At 33.5% G+C, this 17,754-nt stretch overlaps 1 protein-coding gene across 5 annotated transcripts; it reads right to left on the bottom strand.

Moving 5' to 3' along the window:
- On the bottom strand, positions 8,730 to 13,941 carry LOC109711206 (penicillin-binding protein 1A-like). Of its 5 annotated transcripts, XR_002216536.1 has the most exons (7): positions 13,395 to 13,941; positions 12,657 to 12,782; positions 12,185 to 12,336; positions 11,889 to 12,003; positions 11,666 to 11,777; positions 9,089 to 9,172; positions 8,888 to 8,930 (listed from the first exon to the last, which is right to left on the bottom strand). XR_002216536.1 is itself a non-coding variant. In XM_020234133.1 (6 exons), exons 1-6 carry the CDS (start codon positions 13,857 to 13,859, stop codon positions 8,874 to 8,876), a joined length of 999 nt encoding a protein of 332 aa, XP_020089722.1. In that variant the 5' UTR covers positions 13,860 to 13,941; the 3' UTR covers positions 8,730 to 8,873. The 5 variants fall into 5 exon arrangements, 2 of the variants coding, with proteins under 2 accessions (XP_020089722.1, XP_020089723.1); XR_002216535.1 differs by having other exon boundaries at positions 8,730 to 9,172; XM_020234133.1 differs by lacking the exon at positions 11,666 to 11,777 and having other exon boundaries at positions 8,730 to 8,930.

Raw genomic sequence — 17,754 nt, 5'->3', positions numbered from 1 at the left:
CGATTGTTATCAGCTTCATCTGCTCAAATTGCTATTTCTCTTTCATAATAATATAATATATATATTTTTTGGAAAACTTCAAATATCTTTCATGTGATTTCGTATTTTCACCTTTAGTATCCTATAGTTCAATATTTCGTTAAATTATAGGCCCCGAATATGATATATAATAAAAAAAAAACCATATAGTACTAACTTGATATAAATGAAACTATATGATACTAAGCTTGTACACTTGAAACCACAGGATACTAAAGTGAGAAAGTGCGAAACCACAGAATACTAAATTGATACAGTTTAAACACAGGATACTAAAGTGAGAAAGTGCTGAAACCACATGGTACCAATTTTGATACAGTTTAAAGTTTAAACCACGGTGGGAGTATTTGAAGTGTTTTTTTTTTTTTTTTTTTTTTTTTTTTGTTGGGTAAAGACGTACGTACGCTACCTATACTCGGCGGGGATTGGTCGGCCAGATGCTTAGTGACCGACGACGGCGCACACAGATGTGGAAGAAGAAGTCGACCCAATTCCTCCTCCCCTCCAGATCCCTTCTGAAGCTTGTTCCGTACCCTCGAACGGCCCGAATTCGGATCCATCCCGTACCGCTCCTTTCTGGCTCTGCGGCAGCTCGAAGAAACTCCTCCCGACCGCTGCCATGGTCTCGATCGCGCGCGGGGATCCCGTGATTCACCACCTGGAAGATCCCCACTCCTGGCTCGCCGCCACCACGCCGCGCGCGCTCGGGCTCCGAGAGGTCACCACGGTATCTCCCGGGACGGCCGCGGAACGTGTCGTGCCGGGCGGTCGTGCTCCGACCGCACGAACTCGACGGTATCGCGTCCGGCGCCGCCGTGACGCCGACGCCGATCGCCTGCCGGAACCTTCTCGATTCCATTTGTTCGCTGCGAGCAGCGGTGGTGCTTCACAATTTTGTTGCTGTGCGCTTAAAATATATAGATTGAGGACCTTGTTGTGGTGCTCACGAGAAAACTCTGTAGCATAGTACATGACAAGCGAGAAATAAAAAATTAAAATAAAAGAGGAGAGAAGGGGTAGTTTAATATTGTGCGGGATGGACGGACGGTTGGTATGAGTAGGTGGACACGTGTCACCATTGCGTCCGTATTTTACCCACCATCGTCAGTCATTTTTGGTGTCCGATGTCGTTTTTTTTTTTTTGATAAGTTTAAAATTACTTCTGATTTAGTACATTAGGATTAAATTGTATCACTTTGGTACTATATATATATTATATATATATAAAATAATTTTTTGTTATTTTTTTTTTTTTTTTCCGTCAGTATCTATATTAATTTTTTGTTAAATTATATATATAATAAATTAGATATTTTACACATAATTTATTGAATACCCTATAATTTATCGAATTTTTACTTTATTATTTTATAGTTTTAATTTTATCAATAATTTAACAAAAAAAAATTAATAAAGGAGATAATAAAAAGAGAAAAATAAAACTACAGGTAGGGTGACAATCCAACTCATTGTCTGTAAACCAGCTAGTGTTTGACTAGAAATGAGTTTGAGATCGAATTATTCGTTTAGTAAATAAAATAAAAACGAGCTGAATTTTTCAGCTCATTTAATAAACGAGCCGAATATGAGATAGGGTCAGGTTGTTCGTGTTCAGCTTGATAAGAACTTGAGTACATATATTTCATATTTATATATATTTACATATATTTATTTATAAATAAATAATTATATATAATATATATAATATATATATACTTATTATTTGATTTTTAGCCAAAAAAAAAGTCGGGCTCAATTATTAAAAAACTTATTTATATGTAAAATTTCAAACCATTAGACCAAATTCTAATGGGTAAGATTTTATAAATTTATTTGTTATATATATTCAATCTAATCAAGTTAACTTATTATTCGCTGGCTAGCTCGTGAGCCAAGTTATGTTCGACTCGTTTATTAACGATCCAAGCATGAGCTGAATTTTTCGAATCGATACTTTAACAAACCAGTTCGTTTTCGGCTCGTTTGTTAAATGAGCTGAACACAAACTAGCCCTAGCTGGCTCGTGTTCGGCTCGTTGACACCCCTAACCACAGGATATGAAAGTGATACATTTAAAATCACATAATATTAAATTAAGAAACCGCAAAACAACAAAGGTGGTATTTGAAGTTTTTTTTTTAATTTTTTTTTTATTTTGTTTAAAGAATTTTTTTTTTTTTTTTTTTTTTTTTTTTTCGAAACTCCTCAATAAGAGAATATTTTTTGTTTTATATTTTACTTTTCGGAGCTATTTGATTTCTTAAAAAAGTATAAAAAATATTTCATAAAAAAAACTCTTTTTTAATTTTCTGTCGGTTTAATTATAAAAAAACTAGCTTTTTTTTAAAAAAAAATCCAAATTTTATTAAATACCAATATTTTTGTTTTGCTAAAAAAATTTCAAAGTGGAAAAAATATCAATTTTCCATGAAATTTGAAAAATAAAATTTAAAAAATGCTAGCTTTTCTTAAAACCAAACAATAAGAAAATTAAAAAAGAGATTTTCATGGATTTTTTTTTTCGGAGATATTTTTTTCATATTTTTCCGACGAATCAAACACCGCCTTAGCATTGATAAAATATTTTATTTTACAATTAAAATTTAAATAAATTTGACGCGCAGAAATAATTTTGTTCTATTTAAATAGACGTCATGCTGAACCATAGAAAATGAAACTGGATATATAATATAACCATATTTTTCTAATTTTTTGTCAAAACAAAATGCTTTAGCTGAACACAATAATTAACTTATCACGTTCAAATATTATTAGATGAATAAAAAAAAAAGATTTACCGTATTTACATAACATATTTATTTAACCTTCTATTGTCATGACACCCACCTGAACAACATTAAATTATTTTGCATTTTAAATTTCTATAAAACTTATTATATATAAAAAATTTAACCGTGCTAAATGTATAAAAATAAATAAAATCTCCCCTAGTTAAATACTAAATAAATATAAATATATTTCATAATAATTTTATCATTTTTTTTATTTTTAGCTAAATGTACTCAAACTGTGAGACTTATCTAGCTCGCTCGACACATTAGTTCTTAAATATTAATTGGTCGGTAGTATTTTACTTAAATTTGTTAAATTTCATAACTAAGTCCGACAATATAATATATTTGACTAGATAATATTATATTATTTCTATATTTGACAGTAATATAGCAATATTATGGTTGGTGAGTCGTGAATAATTAGAATACCACAAGACTATCATATTAGTGACATATTATTATTCAGCTAATAAATTACACTGTAGGACTTAATGATGGTAATATAAAAAATTTGAGTTCAAAATTATAACAAGATACAATAAAAAAAAGTAATTTAGTTTCTTTTTTTTGGTTTTTTGGGGGGTGGGGGAATAAATAATATTTAGGCCACTTCTGGTGCATCATATGCTTGGTTCTGGTCCATGTATAGAAAAAATGACTAAGGCATCAAAGTACGGATAAAAATTGGTTGATTTAGAGGGTCCGAAAATAAACGGTTGAGATGTCGTCTCAATAAATATATCTTTGCTTAGCACACGTGACAAAAAATTTAACTGTTAATATCCAAAAATTTAAATTCAAAATTTAATTACTTTATTTTAATACTTAAATTTATTTTTAAAAACAAAACAAAATAAATAACGTACAATCTTTCTCTCAAATTGAAAAAAAAAAAAAAAATCTACTGCTATCCACTAACGCTTGGATTTGACTAGTGATCATTAACCCCTCCTATTCGAGGTGACTTTCTTTTTAAAATAAATATTTCCATTTTGTTTTAAAAAAATTTAATTTTGGATGGAGGTTTTTTTTTCTACATTTCAAAAAATAAAAGTTGCACCCAGCTACTAGCTCAGTTGAGGAATTTTCTACACTTTTTTGAGCTTAAAAAGGTGTTTGGATACTGACTGTCCCTAGAGCAAATGGCAAAAGGCTTGGTCGTTGATATCCGAGACCCAAGTTCGAATTCTAGTTGATTCACATTTCTTGTTAAATTTATTTCTAAATCAAATAAGTGAAGCAAATAGCGTGCTACCTATCTCTTAAAAAGAAAAGTGTTTGGTTCTCCAAAAAATCTCAAAAAATAATTTTTAACTACAAAAATATTTTTACTCTGTGTGGTTCTCAAAAAATATATATATTTTTAATTTTTTTTAATCTTATGAAAGTGTCTTCTTTTTGTTTTCTTAATCTATTATCTAAAAAACAAAAACTATGAAAAATATACTTTTTATGAATTTTTTTTCTAGAAAAATAAATTTTATCTTTTCAATACACGCTACTTCCAAAAAAAAAATTATATAATGACTCTGGTGAAAATACAAAAGTATATTCCAATATTTATCACAACAATAAATTTGATAGTAAATTGAAAGCTACATCTTCAAATTAAACATTTTATCTAACTTTTTTTGTTTTAACAAAAGTCCATGGTCTTACACTCATGCATATAAGAGATTCAAAACCCAAATTATGTTTAGCTCAAAAAGAAAAATCAAATATGGGTAGGTTTTTCTTAAAAAAAACAGGGGTGGGGCCGTGGGGGTGGTGCGGGGAGTGTTAGGTTTGCCACAAAGACCACACGTGTTCTTCTAGAACCCTAAAATCAACGGACCAAAACAGTAGGGTGTTGGTTTGCAAAATTGTAATACTATATACCATGCATGCTTCGATCTCTAAGTACAAAACTTTGTTAGAGCCCAGAAATTTATTATATCACACTTGTACCGTATCAATAATAATAAATTAATTATATTTTTAAAAAAAATTAAAAAATATTTTTTTATAATTATGATACGACAGATTAAACCAAAAGGATCTATTTAATTAGTTGGGAATGTCATGTCACCGTTATAACCGGTGTGTTTTAAAATTTTCTCCAGTAATCACCACTAGGCGCCATGTGGGCGCCTGCATGAATATCTTAAATAATTCTTTTTTATTATATTTTTATAATAAAAAGTAAAAAAAATATAAAAGTAGAAGAAAATAATTTTTTAAAAAATCGAATATTATCTTTCTTGCTTTGGAGCAGAACCCGCCATTTTTTTTTCAAAAAATTTATATTGAAGCACAAGTTACAAACTAGGCTATTATACTATTAACAGTATCAAATCATTGGTGCCATTAGATTTTCGGTTCTTAATTGGATGAAGAAATGCGCGGTAAGGATAATAGTAGTTCTTTAGGATTAAGTAAGTGATTGGTTGAATAGTATGATCTAACAGGTGAAAGTGGTCTGAAGTAAATCTAACAGCGAAAAACTTGATAGCATCAAGCGCTTGGTGCTATCGATAGCAGAATAGCCGAACTCTACATGTTACTACAAGATAACTTTTATTAATTATTTAAGAGAAATATGAAAATTTAATTTTTTAAATATAGTGTAATTTTTTTTGAAGGAAAAAAAAATCTGTGAAATCAATTAAGTATAATCAAAATACATCAAAAGGCTCAAATAAAATAATACATGTTACGAAAATAAATATAAGTAATTTATAGTAACATGTACTCCAATGTAAGTTTCTTTCTAAAAATATATATATATATATTGTGCTGCACAACAAGGATTTTCTATTTTTCTATTTTTCTAAAATATATATATTTTTTTAATTTATCTTTTTTTAACTTAAAAATAACATTCCCGCAAAGAGTTATGGCTTCAGCCCATGTCGACATCAGTACAACAATGTGATATATCTAATAAAATATATTCAACCTAAAACCCTATTAGATTTGCAAACACTAATATGTATCAACCATTTGCTCTTTTGTTAATTATCCGATCCGGGGCAATTCATGTGTAAACTCTTAAACTTCTCCCCTCTACACATGTAAACTACCTTGTATGTAAACCAACCGACACCCGCATCAACTCAATCTATTATACTACCGACCGTTACTAGCGCAAGTGGCAAAGTATTTGATGGTTGATATCCGAGGTCCAAAGTTCGAATCCTAACTGATTTCCATTTCTAGCTAAATTTATTTCTAAATGAAATAAACGAAGCGGGTATAGCATACTACCTATCTCTCAAAAAACTCAATCTATTATACTCTCGAAATATTTCACTGAGTCATCTTTTTGGCTCTTTTTTTTGAGACATTCTTTCTAAGTTCTTTTTATAAGTCACCGCAAATTTACTCAGTAATCTATACCATTTAGGAACTCGTCCAAGCGTATACACTAAACTTATGCTTCTCGGGCCTGACTGTTTTGATTGCTCTAAATCATGTGAGCTCATGCGCTCACTATGTGTGCCTTTCGGGCAAAGCCACTCAGGAACTCATCCAAGTGACCGACTATTCTGAATGCTCTAAACCATCTAAGCTCGTGCGCTTAACGTGCGCCTCTCGGGCCCAATTCTTTGAGTGCATCAAATCATTACGATGACTTCTCTCAACGAACCTGTTATGTTCGTAGGAGCACTAATTGATCAATCGTATCACACCACTCGGGTTCAATTCTTTTTAGTGCATCAAACCATTATGATGACTATTTTCAACGTACCTGTATGTTCGTAGGAGCACTAATTCAATCATATCACACCACTTAGATGAGTATTTCAAAATTATCTAGTCCTTAGCTCCGATATCATTTGTTAGAAAGTTCCGGACCTAGTTCAAATCGAGATGAACCCCAAATGTGTGATATATCTAAAGAAACACAATCAAATATAAAACCTAAACCTATTAAGTTAGAGGCCACTAGTATATATGTCAACTTTTTACTTTCTTATTAAATATCTAATGTAAGACGATTTACATGTGAACTTTTAACACTCGGTACCTTGCTACACTGGTTTACTATTTGCTTACTACATGTAATACTAAAATACTTTTAAATAAATAAGATTGCTTACTTTTGTGTTGTTTTTAGTAATATGGCTTCTGAATCGCCAATTGATATTGTTAAGTACAATTTTCACGAGATCATTTACCACGTGATCATATGATCATTTACCAGATAACCATATGATAGCAAATTCACCTTATATTAGCTATTAAAATTATCAATAGACTCAATTACAAGATAAATAATATCAAATTAACAATTGTAAAATTCGATTATCTAGAGAGTTTAAACAGCCCAAATCAAATTTAATGGTGCCGACTGTCGATTCAGATGTCCATCATCAAAAGTAACATAAAAGTAAACAATTGTATTTATTTCTAAAGCTATTCTAGCTTTCCTTTCTATATAATTTCGTAATACAATCTCTCTATTGTTCCCCGCAGGGGGGAAAGATTTACATTTCAAATTCAAATTCCAATTTTTTTTAAAAGAGAATTTCAAAACGCTATCTGGCCGTTCGTGCATCACGTGATTAACAATCTTGAGCTTTTCATTAGTGGAATTTTTCTTGAATATACAGGTGCCCACATTCAAAGTGCCAAACTGGACCAAGTTAGAGGAAAACAATTTATTACAATTCCAACTAAACATTTATATTAATGTTGTGGGTGTTAGAATATATAAATGCTTTCATGTAAGCCCCGACAATAAAAATTCAATTTTCAAGTAAAATATCGCAACAACAAAATTAAAGTATCGTCTCTACAAGCAAGGGAGGAGTAAAATATTAGTACAACATGTTACAAAATTCACAGCTAAACGAAGTTTCCTATGATGCATTGTCTCTTAAACTATGCTCCACGCTTATATATCCTAATATGTAACTTGAATATATATAAACCTTTCATGTAACCATGTACTCTTCCCCTCTTTAAATTTTATGCGAGTTATTCACTCTTTTTTCAATGAAGCTGCTTGGTTAGGTACTACCTAACATGCATTCAAAAGAGAGAGAGAGAGAGAGAGAGAGAGAGAGAGAGAGAGGGGTTGCAATTACAACCCAAAACATAACACAATGAAGCTGCTTGGTTAGGTACTACCTAACATGCACTCAAAAGAGAGAGAGAGAGAGAGAGAGAGAGAGAGAGGGGTTGCAATTACAACCCAAAACATAACACTATTTTTGGGCTTTAGTACTATAGACATGTTGGTCTAGCTCATGATACCACATTCTTTGTCCTATTAAGATCTAGTTTGGTAATGTGATGACTAAAGATATCTAAAAATTTTAAAACGATTATAATTTTTTTTTTTGTTATAAAATAAAATTACGTTAACAACCGCCATCCGAACAACACATAAAAACACCAGTAGTCCAATTAATAAGGCATCATTCCTGAAAAGGAAAGGTTGTAGATTTGATTCCGTTGGGTGCGCAGCACGTAGCTCAGTGGACATTTGGAGCTGTTTGATTCGTAGGAAAAGCCTAGAAACAAATTTTCTAGAAAAATTTGATATATGAAAATCTTTATTTTTAATTTTTCTACTTATTTGATTAAAAAAAATAGATTTTTTTATTTTTTTTTCAAATTATTTGGAAAACTATTGTTTTTGTTCTTCAGTTTTTTCGTAAAACAGAAAATATTAGTTTTCCATATAAATTGAAAAAAAAAATAAAAAAAAGCTTTTTTTTTTTTTTAAACCAAATAGGCGGAAAACTAAAAGGAGATTTTTCCTGAAAACTTTCCATTCTTTTCCTAGAAGCCCAACAGCCCTTAGAGAAAAAAAAAAAGAAAAAAAAAAAGAAAGAAACATTCTGTGATGGAACCTGAAAATACAACCTAACACACAATCTTATTGTTGCTCCATACATAACTTCATGCCACAACAAACACGCAACATCAACGGGACTAACAAGAATGGTTGGGACAACAAACATCCATCTCATTTGTACTTTGGACCCAAAAAAAGGTATTCATCGTAGTTTATATCAAGTTAAAGTGAAGCATCCAAGGCTACAGTTATCACCAAAGATTACAAATACAACAAGCAGCGCGAGTGGTTTCATTCAAAGTACTCCCCTGCAAAGATTAAATAGAAAACAGCTGATGAGTGGTTACATTCAAGTACATCATCAATGGCGCTGGGCAGCTACAACCAATGTTTTATTCTGGAGCATATGACTTTGCCTGGTACAGCTAGTTCACTAGTAGCATCTTTAATGTTAAAGGCAACTAACCCCTTGTAGATGCTTCGGATCGAGTGGCCGAGGTGCGTCAAAAAATGACCTGGTGGTTGGTGGGTCGACGACAGCGAAACATAACTGCTAAAAAAAAAAATTCAGTAATTCAGAAAGAAATATTGAAACTTACCAGTAGAAGATGGTATATCTAACATGGAAGTTTGGCCAAAAACAAATGGGAAAACAAAAGAAAAAAAAAAAAACTTTGACCAGGTGTTGTATCGATGTATCGATGTCCTTTTCTTTCTGTTTTCTTCAAATACAATTTCTATACAATGGAATGTGCTCGTGGATGACGAATTCTGTGCACTCTATACATCTACTAAGTTATAGTAGTAACATATCTAGTTTTATATATATATATATTATATATATTATATAGAGTAGGGTATTGTGCTATTAGGAGCCCACAAGCAAGCCTTGTTGTCCTAAGACTGTTATAACCGCCCATCAAATTGTATGGGTGGTTAGGGTGAATAAAAGAAGAGATATTGAAGAGAATTCAAAGAGAGAAATTGAGAAATTCAATTCTCTCCAATTACTTTTCCCTTTCATCTAAACACCCATGCAAATTTGATGGGCGGAGCTTAAGAACTTAGGAGCACAAGGGTTGCTGTGCTCCTAATAGCACAGTAGCCCTACTCTATATATATATATATATATATATATATATATTTTGTTTCTTTTTGTTTTTGAAGAAGATGCCCTTCTATGCCCGGTCAGGCGAATTGCGAGATAACCGACAATGACAAGAAAAGCTATGTCTATCTGCACTGAGGCAAAGCATCTAATCACAAAAGGAGAAAAACAAAAGAGCTTACAGTCTAATAGATAAAGAAAAGTTTACATAAATCAAAAAAAGGGCTTAGATACTTTGTTTGACGCCAAAAGAGTTTTACCCAGGCAGTAGAGAGTTCAAGATGAATATTTAGGATGTTTTGATTTTTTTTTTTTCCCCACACTTGAAGAGATAAAAAACCAAATGATTTAGTTAGCTTGTGAATGTTCATACAATGATAAGGTTGAAATGTTTAGGTATGATTACAGACTCCAACATGTTCTCCATATATCACAGCACAGTGTAAGAAAGCATTAGTCTCTCATACTCTGCTTCCTGTTTGATATGATTACAGATAAAATGGAGCAAACATTTTCTCTATACCCATTTGTCTAAAGCAAGGATTGCCCGTGTCACCCTGTTCCGCCCATGCCGTACCATGCCGACATGCGGCGAGGGCATGCCAAACAGTATCAAAAATGTCCTTTTCTTCAATTTTCTTTTTGAGCTATTTTGAGATTAAAAAACTATAAAATAGTTTTTCTCAACTTAAGAACATTTATATCTTGTAGATCTACCAACTTTTTGAGCAAATAGTGCGTTCCAATTAAATAATTAGACCGAGTTATAATGATCTAGCGAGTTTATCCATTGTAGTGTTTTCCTCTAATTCTTTATCCAATTATGACTGCAATTTCTTGTTCCTGAATGCACTTTTACAATATGTTAAGAAAATATGTTAATATGACATTCTTGAGTTATCAAGATGTCTGTGATTCTATTCTTACTAAACTTTGTGAAATATTAAAACTAAATCATTTTTAAAGGCATTAGAGATATTAAAACACACTCTACGAAACTATTTTTTCATAAAAAACTAATAACGTAATCCGAGAAACTATTTTTTCATAAAAACTAATAAAATAATGTGGCAATCCATGTTAGGGTGCCAGTTGCGTTTCACTGGCATGGAGGCCCGTGCCGACATTAGCACAGGGTGTGCCTTTGTGCCATGCCATGCCGAAGGCACAATGGCATGCCCCATGCTATTGGCATGGCAATCCTTAGTCTAAAGTAAGCTACTTGGAATATGTTTGTACCCAATCATCCACCTAGAGCCTCCATGCCGACATTAGCACAGGGCGTGCCTTTGTGCCATGCCATGCCATGCCGAAGGCACAACGGCATGCCCCATGCGATTGGCATGGCAATCCTTAGTCTAAAGTAAGCTACTCGGAATATCTTTGTACCCAATCATCCGCCTAGAGAAATAACTTACTAAAGGCCTGATTCAACATAAGAACAAGTTGTCATTGATAATATGTGCAGAATGCGAACAGTCTTTTGTAATTACAACTAGGAGTTTTGTGTCAACTCACTGTAATTTGCAAGTTCCAATAATCATTACTTTTCATAATTGTGCTACAAGGCAATTCACCATATTTTGATAAAAATGATTTTACAAGCCACATAGAATATATGGTTGCAAACATATTTTCACAAACATCTTTCTATATTCCCCATCAGCCAATTATCATATACCCATCGACTAAACAAAAGAGATATATCTTCCTATATTCCCCATCAGCCAATTACCATATACCCCTCGACTAAACAAAAGAGATATACTGAACAAGATATTCACACACCCATACAGCTCATACACCATAAGAGTAACAAATCATAAGAAATAATTTTTGACTACAAGTTTTGATGATAGAGGACTAAATAAATAGATGACCATGCGAAGGAAAACCGAGAGTTCCAGAAGAAAATTGAGACTTCCAGTATAATACCTTCTTATTAAATGATAGTTCTTCCAACAGACTGAAAGCTCATGCATGAAAGATGACAAGGGTAAATGGTCCTCAAACCGACTGTCCCTTTAATTCCTCATACTAAAACTTCCTGATTGATACAATCAGTTAAAGAGTAGCATGAGTTGAAACGATGTGTGTTCCGAAAATAAAAAGAAATCAGGCTTCATATATGCTTTTCTGGAACATGTTAACACATTACCTTGTTTTCCTTATGCAAACGAAGAGGTTGTTTTGCGACCTTAAGTGCTGTCTCCATGTCAAGAAACCCTTCTGCTACCATCCTTCTGAGTACCCGTTGCTGGGAGGACTTGCCTCTTTAACAAAGTGAAAAAAAATGTTACTTTTCAGGGGAAAAAAAAAGCCAAAATATCGCTTAACTATGTAAGTGGGCTATATCTTGATGTAATAAATCACACGTTCCTTTGACTGAAAAGTAATAAAAAGATATGTAAGGGATAGTCACAATAGCAGCTGCAAAATATTAATCTAAACAACCTTCTAGGGTCCGTAAAAGGATTTAGAATCTCAGGAGCAGGTAATATTCCGGCCAGCAAAGCTGACTCTCCCACAGTGAGAAAGATAGGTTGCTTCTGAAAGTAGAAGGAAGATGCTGATTCAATTCCAAACATTCCATGTCCCCAGTACATCTGTTTAGAAAATAAACCAAATCAAAGATGGTTCCACAAATAAAAGACATTAATCATGGCATTTCTTGAATCAAAGTAGAAAACATTCAAGCTAAATTTATCTGCTCTCCTAGCCATATCCATTTACACGCTAGCAAGACAATTGAAATTCAAAAGTTCAGGTATTTCCTTTGATATTTGGAGGATTTGAGCACATAAATTCTGCAATCTATCAGGGTGAGAGTTCTCAAAAATAAATAATCTATTATTGTGTTTAAGAAGTGACCTAAAACAAGAGACATAATCTCAGAGAAATTGCTGGAAAAGATAAGTGCTATTACCGTGCTCAAGTACGAATAGAATATTTTCGTTTTAGACATTCTCTTCTCGATCAGCAGTGACAATAACCCCTCTATGAATTTTCTTGATATTTTCCGTTCACTTGTCAGAAAGATTCTCTTCATTAGCTGCCATATGGAGAAAAAGAAAATAAGTGCGCAGAACTAGATATAGTTATTTATCTAAACCATTATTCACCTGAAAAGAGAAAATGGCAATTAGGTGTTAGAGTTTCATAATAGCTTGTTAAAGAGCAAGTGATTCAGACAGATAATGCAAGCAGAACAGAAAATTGATCAATATTGTCACCCAAGAAAATGCGTTCCTGGCACCACTGATTGCTATAGATGTACAGTAAATGCAGGATAATTGCCAATTTCTCATGAAATTTAGTGTCAATGATAATAAAATGAACCTGATTTTGCAAAAAGATTATCTGAACAAATATGAACCACATATAAGGAATTGTTCAAAAGCTTGTTTGCAATTGTTCAAGCGATTCAATGCCTTTTACTGAATTATAGCATAGTTTTTCTGATTGTTCCGATGACCAATTAAGCATAATCAAGCTTATCGATCTAAATGTTTGCAAACAATCTAAATATCTGGCATTTTCCATACCGTTCACAATTGACAAGGATCAATTCCTGATACTCCACAACAATCATATTAAAAAAAAATATTGCCCCGATCGGAGAGAAACCGAACCACCTCAAAAATATCAAAGCCGAATAGTATACCTGCTGCGTAATGGTGCTCCCACCACCGCCATTGGGGTACTTCACAATAGCCCGCGAGATGCCGTGGCAATCGACCCCCGGGTGGAAAAAGAAGCGGCGATCCTCGGAGCTCGTAATGGCGTGGATCAGATGCGGCGGGATCCCCGCGAGCCTCGACTCCGCCTCCTCCGAGATAGCCAAAAGGCGCCTCCATCGCTCAGGGGAATCGCGGGGCAGGATTCCGAGGAAGGAGACGACGAGGAGGAACCCATCGACCAGCGAGGGATTAGGGTTTCGGGGTGGGTGCGGAGAGGTCGCCGAAGGCAGAGCAGCGCATTTTAATGGCGGAGGGAGGCGACGCGGGTTAGGTTTAGGGTTTGGCTGGGGGAGGCGAGGGGGGTAGCGGAGGTGAGCGGTGGGACGGTGACCGGAAACGGCAGTGACCGGAACCGAGTGGGGAGACGCGAGGAGGAGGAGGGGGGGCATATTGACGGGGGCGGGGCGGTGAGCTTACTGGCGGTGGCGGAGGACGCCATTCGCGGCAATTGGGAGGAGTTTGTAGTGTTTCGAGGAGGAGTACGGGATCGCGATTTAAACGTGGAAGCGTTGGTGGCGTGAGAATCCTATTTAATTTGGGTCCATTTCCTTTGACGGATCCATTATTAACACATATGGGCCTTCATGTTAGAGGCCCACCCCCATCCAAAAAGAACCGTTGGTGGAGACAAACAGTAAAATTGTATGGAGATCCCTTAACTATTGGCTATTCTGAAATTACCAAAACTCTCTTTATAGTGTATATATACTCTACTCATTTGAGTCCTTTTAATTGTGCAAAAACATACCTTTATTATAATAATATTAAAAATATACAAAATTTATCTAAACTATGGATTAATTTGATTTGGCTTTCCAACCTTTAAAGATGTCGATTTTACTACCCAATTATTCAATTTGTTTGATTTGAATTAGTTAACGAAACTTTACCTTCAAAATTTGAATATGTTATTTGTGTTTATAGGTTTAATTAATATATTTTATGTAATTCTCGCAACTATAAATTGATAAAAATAAGTAATTAATTTAAATTGACTGACTCAAATTAAATAAATTGAATAGTTGGATAGTACAATTAAATTTTTAACGAATTGAATAGTCAAATTAATATAATTCAACCGACCGTCCTTAGAGCAAGTGGCAAAAAGCTTAGTGGTTGATACCCGAGATCCTAAGTTTGAATCCTAGTTTATTCACATTTCCAGCTAAGTTTATTTTTAAATAAAATAAACAAAGTGGGTAGCGTGCCGCCTATCTATTAGGGATGCAAATGGATCCGGGTTGGTGGAGCTCCGCCCCGATCCGCCCCGAATGGGGTGGTAAGTGGGAACAAAAAATATAAAAAAATATAACCCGCCCCGAATCCGCCCCGATCCGCCAAGTAAATGAAGCGGGAGGTGGGAGACTCTTTTCTTCCTTCAATCCGTCCCGATTCGTCAAAAATCCGGCTCCCGTCCCGATCCACACCGAATGGAGCGGTAAGTGGGAGCCAAAAATAAAATGAAAAGTAATCCGCCCCGAATCAGCCCCGCCCCGCCCCGATAAGAAATAGAGCGGGAGGTGGGGGAACTCTCCCGCCCCCGGATCCGCCCCGTTTGCATGCCTACTATCTATCTCTCTCAAAAAAAAAAAAAAAAAAAACATAATTCAGAAGTCAAATAAGTTTTTTGGATCATGCAGAGAGTAACTCAACCTTACACGAAAGCAGAGCATGGGGAAAGGAAGTGGGAGATTACGGCGCACGCGCAAGCGATAATGACATGCGATCCGTCCAATCCATTCTAACTTCCATTCCAAAATCGCACCCTAAAGATTGTATTTATATATTCCAATTCTAATTTAAACTTTATGAACCAAATTGTCATAGCACACTTTGCTCAATAAAATACACTTATATTATTATTATTTTTTGAGAGATAAATAGCGTATTATCTGATTCGTTTATTTCATTTAAAAATTAGAAATAAATTTAAGCTAGAAATATGAATTAATTAGGATTCGAACTTAGGACCTCAGATACCAACCATCAAACCCTTTGTCACTTGCGCTATGAACGGTTGATTATTATTATTATTATTATTATTATTATTATATAGAGCAGGCCTACTATGATATTAAGAGTATATCAGTCCTTATACTTCTAACTTCCTAACCATTCATCAATTTTGATGGATGATTAGGATGAGAGAGAAAAAAAATTGAGATGAAATTATGTGTCTCAATTTTTCTTTTTTTGAATTTCTTTTTAATTTTTTTTTTCTCTCTCACTCTAACCATTCATCAAAATTGATGAATAGTTACGAAGTTAGAAGCATAAGCACTGCTGTACTCCTAATACCATAATAATCCTGCTCTCTCTCTCTCTCTTTATATATATATATATATATATATAGAATTGGGTTGGATTACTGTTAATAATATTTGAGCTTTTTTATTATCGAGTTTTTAACCCTAAGATAAAAAATTATAGAATTAAAATGATGGTGAACCCTTAGGGTTGAGTGGGTGATTGGTTGAATAGTATGATCTAAAAGAAGACAAAAGATGCCAAATACTATTAATAGTATTTCAGCTCAACTCTCTCTCTATATAATAAAGTACTATTTGAGTATAATTAATTAATATATTTTTTATTTTAATGTTTTTGTTCTGTGACAAGAATTGGGTTTTAGTAGAGTCATAAATTTTAAAACCATATTCTTTGCAAGACGAAAAATTGCTTCCAAATTCACGACAATCAAGTCGAGAGAGCTCTCCAAAAAATAGAAGAAAAAAGAAAACATATCTTAAAAAAGAAGAATGAAGTTATGATATAACTGTTTGTTGTTATGCTATCAGTCTTTCCATGTTTTGCCATATAAACTTTAGAAAAACTTTAAATACTATCCATATAGTTTTGTATTTTTTCAATTTAGTACCTTATAGTTTAAAGTGTATGGATTCAGTACCCCGTGATTTTTTTTTTTCTATTATTTCTTCTACTAATTTTTTTTTTAATTAAATCAGTGACAACATTAAAACTAAAAGGTACTAAAGTGAATATTCGATAAACCTATGTGGGGTATCTGAAGTTTTTTTGTATATAATTTAACGAAATATTAATAGAGGAGCTGACGAAAAAAAAAAAAAAATCACAGAATACTAAATTGATACAATATAAACCATAAAATGCTAAATGAGAAAGTACGAGACTACAGAAGTAGTATGTAAAATTTACGTACCCTAAAATTTAATTTGTAGAATCACCTCCGATGCCTCCAAATCCTAAAATCCTTTTTGCCGCCCGGCATCTCTCACTTCTTGCTGTTTCTATCAAATGCAGCTGATCAGCACCCTACATGGTCGATCAAAGTATTTGGGGTTCGATCCTTTGCATGCACGATTACTAAAAAGGTCATTTAACTCTAACTTCCCGCAAAAAATTAAAAAAAGGCTTATTAGCCCTAATAGTAGTTCGTAGAGTAAGTTCTGCAAACTTGTCTAACTCTTTTTCTTTTATCTATTTCAGTTTTGTTTGAATGGATGAATATTTTATTTTGTACGTCAATAAGTAAAATAGTAAGTTATCCAAAAAAAATACACAATTCTAATATGAAAACAATACTACCTTCTGCTCGCAAATCAAACTCTCGACAATGCATTTTGTACTACGATGTATAATAGCACCGAGGATATTTGGTTAGATGCCATTATAAATTTAGTGTAGTTTAAGATATATGTAGTTAAAAATACAGCAGTTGTAACTATATATGTATCCTATTTAAGTGGATGCTGTAGAAATCGCCGCAACTAATTTTATGCAGTTGAAAAATGATTTTTAAAAATTTATTATTTTATTTATATGACGATGAGATTACCTCCAATGTAAAAATAATAATAATTTTTAAAAAAAATTAATTAAAGAGGCAAGCATATATTTTATTTAAAGTTATTTTCTCCAACTGCTGCAGTTGAAACTACGGTCAATTTATGCGTAATTTCAATTACTACAGTTGAATATCCTCTTATAGTAAAAAAAACTGCAACAGTATAATTAAATATATTAAATTAAATATTAAATTTGTACTTGCATATAGTTATAACCGTAAGGTAATTGTAAGTATGCAACTAAATGCCCCTTAGTTTAACCGGGTCCGTGGTTCCCCAGCTAACATACACAGTCAGACGGTGGGTCCCACTGCTTCCCGTTGAAACTGAGATACTTTTGCCAGGTACGATCCACCAATCACAATCCTCGTTGTCCCCCAACTCAAGTCAACGCTCACCGAATCAACTACCCATTGCCCCCCTAGTCCAACACCACCTCCCCGCATGGGCTCACATT

The sequence above is a fragment of the Ananas comosus genome, linkage group 6, assembly GCF_001540865.1.
Source record: "Ananas comosus cultivar F153 linkage group 6, ASM154086v1, whole genome shotgun sequence".
In the NCBI taxonomy this organism is placed as follows: domain Eukaryota; kingdom Viridiplantae; phylum Streptophyta; class Magnoliopsida; order Poales; family Bromeliaceae; genus Ananas; species Ananas comosus.
This window is presented reverse-complemented; position numbering and strand designations above follow the sequence as displayed.